Source organism: Streptopelia decaocto, assembly GCF_964273445.1.
Source record: "Streptopelia decaocto genome assembly, contig: HAP1_SCAFFOLD_65, whole genome shotgun sequence".
Lineage (NCBI taxonomy): Eukaryota > Metazoa > Chordata > Aves > Columbiformes > Columbidae > Streptopelia > Streptopelia decaocto.
The window spans coordinates 448,408-457,297 of NW_028115796.1; the positions used below are offsets into that span (position 1 = coordinate 448,408).

At 53.8% G+C, this 8,890-nt stretch overlaps 1 protein-coding gene across 1 annotated transcript; it reads left to right on the forward strand.

The window, feature by feature from the left end:
- Window positions 1–6,012: 6,012 nt before the first annotated feature.
- LOC309452593 (SUN domain-containing protein 3-like) lies at window positions 6,013–8,682 on the forward strand (the record flags this gene model as incomplete). The annotated part of the gene is made up of 6 exons (XM_082077215.1): window positions 6,013–6,067; window positions 6,531–6,736; window positions 7,310–7,394; window positions 7,783–7,898; window positions 8,066–8,233; window positions 8,611–8,682. 6 exons carry the CDS (start codon window positions 6,013–6,015, stop codon window positions 8,680–8,682), a joined length of 702 nt encoding a protein of 233 aa, XP_081933341.1.
- Window positions 8,683–8,890: the final 208 nt, after the last annotated feature.

The following is an 8,890-nucleotide window of genomic DNA, read 5'->3' on the forward strand; positions in this document are numbered from 1 at the left end:
GCAGGCGGCAGAGTCCCTGCCCAGCACAGCCCTGGGGTGCAGGGACCCTGCTCTGCAGGACAGCCCTGGGCACGCCTGGGTGCTCACCCGGCTTCACAGCTGTTCAACATGGCCTGACAAGAGCCCCGTCCTTACAGATCCCACAAGCTGTGCCTGTGCCAGTTTTAGGAGATGCCTCCAGGAGCTACAGCTGCACTGCCCTGCACCAGAGACTTACCATGGCAAGGGCTGCAAAGGTTTCTCCTCCAGTGAGCTCTCAGTCATCCTCCCAGTCCTGACCACCTTTAATCTCTCTCTGCCTTGCTCGTCTCCTGAGATCCCCAGGCAGAGCCCTCAGCCCTGCTGCGCTTTGCAGAGGAGCTGCTCCTGGGCAGAGCTGTCTCTCTGCAGTGCTGCCGCTTCCATGAGCTCCCTGTGTCCCAGGAGCCCAGCCCAGCGCAGCAGCACAGGACCAGCCCAAGGCGCTTTAATGACCCCTCTGGTGGGTTTGGTGCTGAGTCCATGAACCTCAGACCCTGGAGGAAGTTTAAGAAACTTCTCAAGAAGTCAGATTCAGATTAAAACTCCAAAGTTTCTTGTACTGTTAATGGGTCCCACTGAGGGAACCTACTGAGAAACAATATCCAGGTTTGGTTAGAGAAGAAAACTGGAGGTCAGGAAAAGCAAAGTAAAGATGTCTCTGATGCTGAGGAAACCTGGATGTGTTTCTTTAACCAAAAGCCAAGCCCTTACCTTGTACCATGGGAAGTCAGATCCTGTCGATCCCACATTGCCTGGGCCCTTCCTGGGACAGTGTGATGTGGGGCTGTGCAAGGCCAAGGGCAGGACTATGGTCCCACACCTCCCAGGTTCCTGGCTGGGGACAAGGAGGCCATGAGGCCCCTGTGCTGCAAGGACAAGGTGTCTCCTCACAGGTATCAGAGGTGCAGACAACAGCCATAGCCAAGGGGAGAAGGAGCTCATGTCTGGTGGGGCTTTGAGCCGCTTTACATCACTTGATCATCTCCACGACAGCCTGTCCTGTGCTGTGGCATCCCCTGCACCTCTTTCCCTGCAGGCTGGAGACATCCCCCCTGCTGCCCCACCTTGCTCCTGTCTGAGCATCTTCCTTCCTTTGCTGAGATCTCTCCATCCTCCCCAGCTGCTCCTTGAAGCACAAAGCCTTGGGCTGATGCAGACTCTCTCTGCTGACCTGCTCCACCACAGCACTGCCCTTCCATCACATTCTTTTCTGCTCATGTCCATCCTGGACCTCCTCAGCTGCACTCTGTCCCTTTACTTCATTCCAATTCTGTTTCCCACTATGAAGAAAACTTCCACCACCTCTGAAACCACCCTTTAAGCACTCTCAGGCTACTCCTGCACTGCTGCAGCCTCCCCAGCGCTGCTGGGCCAAAGCAGCAGAGTAATGTTACAGTGGTTGGTAGATGGAAAGTTAGGGCTGAAATTGGGCAACAGGAGAGTGAGCAAAGTCTTCTGTCCCAAAGGACAGAGAGAAACAGGGCTGGGAATGACAGACCCGGAAGGAAACGTGTGTTTAGTCAGTGGTGTCTCTGCTGCCCCTGAGGTACTTGGGCAGACATGTCAGTGATCTCTAGGAATGACAAGGTGCTGCTGACAGGCCCGGTGTGACAGTGGTTTGTCTGTGCCTTGATTGTGTTATCAACAGGGTGAGAACAGGGTGGTGAAAAGAGAGAAAGGAATTTTGGAAGTGTAGCTATACCCATGGACACCCCAGTGTGATGCGCTTCCTATTCATGGACTGCCCTACATCTACTGGATAGAGAAGGGACAGATCTTGTGACGCTTCTGAGGTGGGAACGAGTTTCTTGCACAAAGGCACCGAATCTGTCTGCAGTGCTGTCTGTGTGCCTGTCCCACACCCACCGTGAATAGGGATGGCTGCCCTGGACAGGACCATCTCTGTCCCTCCCAAGGCATGTGAGGGTGTGTGAGAGCCTTGGCACCTCACGTAACACTGCAGGGTTGTAATTGGCATTAAAGGGAATAACGGCCCTGAATTTGGTTTGTCAATAGAATTATAGAATAATTTCAGCTCTAAGAGACCCTCAGGATCATTGAGTCCAACCATAACCCAACTCTAGCACTAAACCATGTCCCTAAGAAATCCATCTAAACATCCCTTAAACCCCTCCAGGGATGGTGACTCCACCACTTCCCTGGGCAGCCTGTTCCACTGCTTCACAACCTTTTCCATGGAGAAATGTCTCCTCATATCTTATCTGAACATTCTTTGACACAACTTGAGGCCATTTCCTCTTGTCCTATCACTTGCTACTTGGGAGAAGAGATCAACACCCATCATGCTGCAACTTCCTTTCATGTAGTTGTACAGACTGATAAGGTCTCCCCTCAGTCACCTGGGCACACGTTGCCTCGTGTTCAGTTGCTGTCAACCAACAACCCCAGATTGCTCTCTGCCAGGCAGCTTTCCAGCACCTCTTCCTGAGCCTGTAGCGGTTGTTGTGACTCAAGTGAAGGACCCGTGCATGGCCGTGTTAAACCTCAGACCAACAATCAAGCTCATCCAGATCCCTCTGCATGGCCTTCCCACCCGCCAGCAGATCAACACTCACACCCAACTTGGTGTCATCTGAAAACTTACTAAGAGTGTACTCGATCCCCTCATCCAGATCATTGATAAAGAGATTAAACAAAATTGACCCCAATACTGAGACCTGGGGACACCACTCATGACTGGCCACCAGTTGGATTTTGCTCCGTTCACCACAACTCTTTGGGCCCAGCCCTCCAGCCAGTTCTTTATCCATCGCAGATACACCATCCAGGCCATGAGCTGCAGCTTCTCCAGGAGATGCTGTGGGATATGGTGTCAAAGGCTTTGCTGAAGTCTGCCCTTGAAGGCCAAAGTAGCAATTCTGCTGACCGCTCTTCTAACTTCTCCAAGGATAATCAACTCAATAATTTCATGATCACTACACTCAAGGGGACCTCCAATGAGCCCTTCTCTATTTACAACAACAGATCCAGTGGGGCTCCTTCCCTGGTTGGTTCACTGACCAGCTGTGTCAGGATTGTCTTCCATACACTCCAGGAGCCTCCTAGACTGCTTCCTCTCTGCCATGTTGTACTTCCAGCAGACACCTGGTAGGCTGAAGTCCCCCATAAGAACAAGGGCTGCTGATCGGGAGGCTTCTCACAGCTGTCTGTAGAGTATTTCATCTGCCTGTTCATCCTGGTTGGGTGGCCTGTAACAGACCATCCCCTAGGATGTCTGCTTTGTTGCCCTTCCCATTGATTCTTACCCATGGACACTCAACCCTACAATCACCCTCATAAAGTTCCAAACAGTCAAAATGCTCCCTAACATACATGGCTTCCCCACCTCCTCTCCTTCCTCACCTGTCCCTTCTGAACAGCTTATATCCACCCATTGCAGCGCTCCAGTTCTGAGAGTCATCCCACCATGTTTCTGTGATGACAATTAAATCACAGCTTTTCTGCCTCACAAGCGCTTCCAGCTCCTCCTGTTTGTTGCCTGAGCTGCGTGCATTCGTACAGATGCACTTCAGCTGGGCCATTGATTGCATTTGGTCGGCAGACCGAAGGGCATCATTAGCACTGCCCTCAGATGCCAGCATGTCGCCCTTGGCTGTGCCTCTGCCACATCTGGTTTCATCACCTCCCCTTCAAATCTAGTTTAAAGCCCTCTCAATAAGTCCTGCTAATTTAATATGGGGGTCAATGGGGGGCAATGGAGTCAGTTAGGGGCAATGGGAGTCAATGGGGGTCAATGGGAGTCAATGGGGATCAATGGGGATTAGTGGGGGTCAATGGGGGTCAATAAGAGTCGATGGGGAGCAATGGGAGTCAATGGGAGTCAATGGGGATCAATGGGGGTCAATGGGGGTCAATGAGAGTCGATGGGGGGCAATGGGAGTCAACGGGAGTCAATGGGCATCAATGGGGGTTAATGGGGGTCAGTGAGAGTCAACGGGAGTCAGTGGGGATCAATGGGGGTCAATGGGGATCAATGGGGATCAATTTGGGTCAATAGGAGTCAATGGGGCTCAATGGGAGTCAATGGGGATCAATTTGGGTCAATGGGAGTCAGTGGGGGTCAATGGGAGTCAATGGGGTCAATGGGAGTCAACAAGAGTCAATGGGGATCAATGGGGATCAATAGGAGTCAATGGGGATCAATGGGGGTCAGTGGGGGTCAATGGGAGTCAATGGGAGTCAATGGGGATCAATGGGGATCAATGCGGGTCAGTGGGAGTCAATGAGGATCAATGGGGGTCAATGGGGTGGTCAATGGTCCATAAAATAAGACTAAGAATCACTTTTTTGTGGTAGTTTTGTAACACCGTCTGAACTTTGGTCAACGAGAGGAAGAGTGGTTGACAGTCTGTTTGCTGAGAGCAACGTGTTCCTGTACCTTTCCCGTCGTTCTGTGGTGAAGGATTCCTTCCCTTGCAGAGAGGACTGCGAGACCTGCACCTGTCAGGTGTGACTTTGCCTCCAAACGAGGTGCAGCCTCTTCCATTGTGACATCAGTCACTGCTGTTGATGTCACAAAGCAGCATCAGTGCTGAGGTCAGCACAGCAGGGTATAAGACCAGGGGTCTCCCTGCGCCTCGGTCACTCTCGATCTTGAGGGAACTGAGATTTCAGAGTTTCTGGATCACTGCTGAGCGAGTGAGATGCTTGTTACCTGCACCTCAGCAGGTACCAAGGGACAACCAGAGAAGGTTCAAGGTCTGAACAGGTATGTTTGAAAACTCCTCCTCCCCTTTCCCTAGGTGTGTTTTCCACCTTCTCAGCTGGGGTGGGTGGAGGCTGGACAGGAGAGGAACACGAGGGCAGCCTGAGAGCTGGGTCTGGAGCTGCTGGAAGGCAGCAGCCGCCTTTCAGTCTCCTCATGAACGCAAGGGCTGCGCCCAGAAAGTCTTTGATCTCTGCAGAATGAGGGACAGGTCCATTTTGGATGGGACAGAGAGAGTCCCAGGGGGTGGCCCAGACACAGCCTGCTGCAGTAATTGTGAGAGCTCAGCTCCGTCCTGCATTGTGCTCTGCAGGGTGGGTTCTGTCCCTGAGCCTGCTTGGTTTTCCTCTCCATGGGGACCAGAAGGACACCAGCGTGTCCTCTGTTGGCCGTGGGTTTGACTTGTGTTCCTGACAGAGGAGGTTTCCATGGGAAACCTGGTCAGCTCCTCACCAGGGCTCGGCCTCAGGAAAGGGGCTCGAGATCCTCTGAGGGGTGCAAGGAGTTCTCTAGGAGAACAAAAGGGATTGTTTATTCCTGATGAGTGTCGCTGTGAGCCTGTTGAGAGCCTCCTGGAACAGGCAGGAGGAATTTCCCCATTGCAGAGCGGTGTGTGCTGTGTCTTGGCAGATCAGGCTCAGGGCAGCAGGGCCCAGACACCAGAGTTTCTTTGGCGCTTCCTTGGTGCCCGTTGCTTGCCAGCACACATTGACATTCAGCCACCCTCCCTCTTTCCAGTCTGCATTTGTCTGCAGTTCTGCCAAGAGAAGGGCCAGAGATAACCCGGCTGCTAAAGAAATGCTGTGAGAGGGGAGACACACACCCCCTGGCAGCTGTTGGACTGTAGGGGCACAGACTGAACCTTCTCTTGAGAGGGTGGAGAACAGGAGCAGCACAAGTGCCCATCGGATGCTGGGCAGGAGAAACAGCCGTTTGTTGCGTCCTTCCATTTCCAGAGAATCCCTCTCCAGCCCCACAGATGTGAAGTTTGGACACAAGTCCTGTTGCAACTCCTGCTCTTAGTCCGGAGTCAACCTTGAGCCCTTTGTCCCTAAGGAAACAATCTTTGCTGTGACAAATCCCCCACTGGTGCAGCTGGTGACACCTCCAGCAGTGACTCGAGCTGGTGCAGGACCAAGCCAATGCACACGGCAGGAACGCCAGGCTCCAGGGCTGCAGTCCCTGCTGCTGCTCTCCAGTCTGCTGCTGATCTGCACAGGAACCGCCAGCTTCACCAGCCTTTTCTTTATCTGCTCTGCAGGAAGATGAAGGCACTGAAGGCAATGACCCTGGTGCTGCTACTTGGTATCTTCTCTTTCGGTGAGTCTCTGCAGAGCTCCAACCTGAGGACGGTGCTTTAGGAGGTACTCGGGGCTCCATCCTGCCCTGTTCCACTTCCCCCGCTGTGAGCAGAGGAGCTCAGCCAAGAGCAGAAAGTCCCCACAGAGCTGTGCCGGTCCCTGCTCCAGCGGGATGGGTGTGGGTGAGGAAGGGCTGAGTTGCCTTCTCCAGGAGGGCTGAGCCAGTTCTCTTCAGCCCAGGGAGAGGCCGTGGCTGAGCTCTCCTGCCCCAGGGGCTGAGAATCTTCTGCAGGACAAGGAGAACTGTCCATGGCAGGGAATGTCCATCTATTGCGGAGCCCGTACGCCATGATGGCCACTGTCAAAGGCAACAAGAGGAGAGACAACTATGGCACTTGGGAGAGACACAGAAAGGGGAGCGGGCAGGCCGAGGCACAGCCCAGCCTTAGACCGACTTCTAAGCTCTGGTGTGTGTCTGACAGGTGTTTACCATGTGGGACGACTTGGCGCCTTAACCTGGAGCACCAGTACAGAATTGGGAGACCTCAGCGAAGCCCTGTCCCTGCCCATTCAGCTCCGTAAGCTCCAGGAACAGCTTTATCATCTGCGCTGGAGCACAAAGGATGTGGCTGAGCGGGCTCTGCAGGAAGGACTGAAGCAGGCAAAGCTCCCAGGCTTTACCGGACGGGTAAGGGCACAAGGGAGAAGGATCTACTCAGGGGTTTTATCCTCCCTCCAGCATGTATCCTACTCCATTCCCTGTCACAGCCAACAGGCTGGTGCTGCTGGAACAAGTGCTGTCATGGCCATGCTCCCTTTTCCTGTTGCTCCACACTTCCTTATGGGGAAGAGAGAGCGTGACGGGAATGACAGCCATCTGAGTCGGACCTTCCTCTGCGCCCAGATCTCGGGTCCTCCTCAAGGGAGGGCTGGAAAGAAAGAATGGTCTCAGAGGTCCAGAGTCAAGCCGGGCCTATCTCATGCCCAGAAGGGTTGTCTGTCCGTGCTGCCTGGCCTGGGGCCTCTCCACAGGAACAGCCCCTTCCCACAGCTCCAGCATTCAGAGCACTGGAGTGAGCAGCCCCCCCTTTCTGATCCCAACAATCACAGCAGAGCAAACCTGGGAGGCTTCCAGGCAGTGTGGGCGTTCCCTCCATCTGAAACGGGCCTTGTCCCCTCTCACCTTGGCTGGCCTTGCAGGGTCCTGCTTGCCCCGGTCCTTCTCCTTCCAACAGGCGCTCTCCTTTGTGTTCCCTCCCAGGCTGTTCACGAGATCATCAATCAGGCTTTGGAGAAGCTGGAAGAAATGCAGGTCCCGATGCCGGATTATGCCCTGAAATCAGCAGGTATTGTGAGATTGTACAAACAAACCAGTTCCAAAGCGCCTCCTGTCCCGATTGACAAGATGGGCATTGGAACGTGCCCAGGGGTAGGAGAGAAGGGGTGAGAAGTCACGGGTCACCTTGTGCCCTAAAAGTGCCCCCACTGACAGAGCCTGTAACGGGCCAGACCCCATGGGAAGCACAGAAAGGCTGGTTCACATTCTTGCCTATTTCCACGGCCAAATACGACAGTTTGATGACCCCTGCCATGTGTTCCAGAGGGGTCGTGCCAGCAAGACAGAGGGGAACCCACTGTAGGACATGGATGACAACTGAGAAGCCTTTTCCAAGTCAACAATGTAATATTCCTCCTGACACTGCCTGGTGATCATGCTCATGTTTGAATTTCCAGGGGCAGCCGTCATTCAGTCCAGGACTTCTCCATCCCTCCGGACTGCCAAAGCGAAGGTGTTCTTGTACTCCCTGCCAGTGATGGATTACATGAGATCTCCTGAGCTGATTCTGGAGGTAGGAGCACCAAGAAGCAGTAACACAAAGGCTGGGAGAATGAACCACACATGCTGCTCCAAGTGTCCTTCCCACCTGTCTTTGCTCCTCGAAGCTTCTTCTCCTGCCCCTTCCCGCATGGACCTGGTCTCCTGTGTCTCCCTGCTGAGTGTTTCTTGTCCTTTCAGACGGACAATCATCCTGGCAACTGCTGGCCCTTCCCAGGGAGTCAGGGACACGTCTTCATCAAGCTGTCCATGCCGGTCGTCCCCAGAGCCGTCACCATGGCCCATGTCTCAGGGACAGCGTTCCACGGAGAAAGCATCTCCGGAGCTCCCAAGGACTTTGCTGTCTATGTAAGTGATTTCTCTGGAGTCAGGAGCAGGTGGTTGCACAGCATTTCTGATCAGGGAATGAAGCTGGGTCAAAGATTCTGGTGGCCTGAAGCTTCCTCCTGTCTCTCAGAACAAACAGGCTCCTTGGAGTTGCTTCCTTCCCATTGTATTCCTCTTTTATTCAATGTACCACTCGAGCTTCTGGGGCAAGATGCTACTCCAGGAGCCACAGGGAAAAGGAGCTGGACAGTGCATGGTCCTAAGCCTTCTTGGCTTCCAGTCCCAGTGGCATTTGTGATCCTCAGGTCACCTCCCTCTCACTGGGAGCGTCTGCTCCTTTTCTGACAGGCAGCCTGGACTCGTTGAGTGGGCAAGTGTGACGTGCTGCCCACCTGCAGCTTCTCATCTTGTCCTTGTGCTCACGGTCCTTGCACTACGTAGCTGAAATAACCCCGTACTTCACCGGCTGAAGTTCAGTCTCCCATGGTGCACCAGACGCTCTGTTTTCTCCACCCATCTTTCTGTAGGGCTTCAAGGAAGAACACGAGGAGCAGGGAACGTTCCTGGGACAGTTCACTTTCCTGGCGGCGCTGAATCCCAGTCAGACCTTCCAGCTGAAGGTATGGGGACACAGAGGGAGGAGAACTGTAGGAGAGGAGGAGAAATGCGGCTGCATGG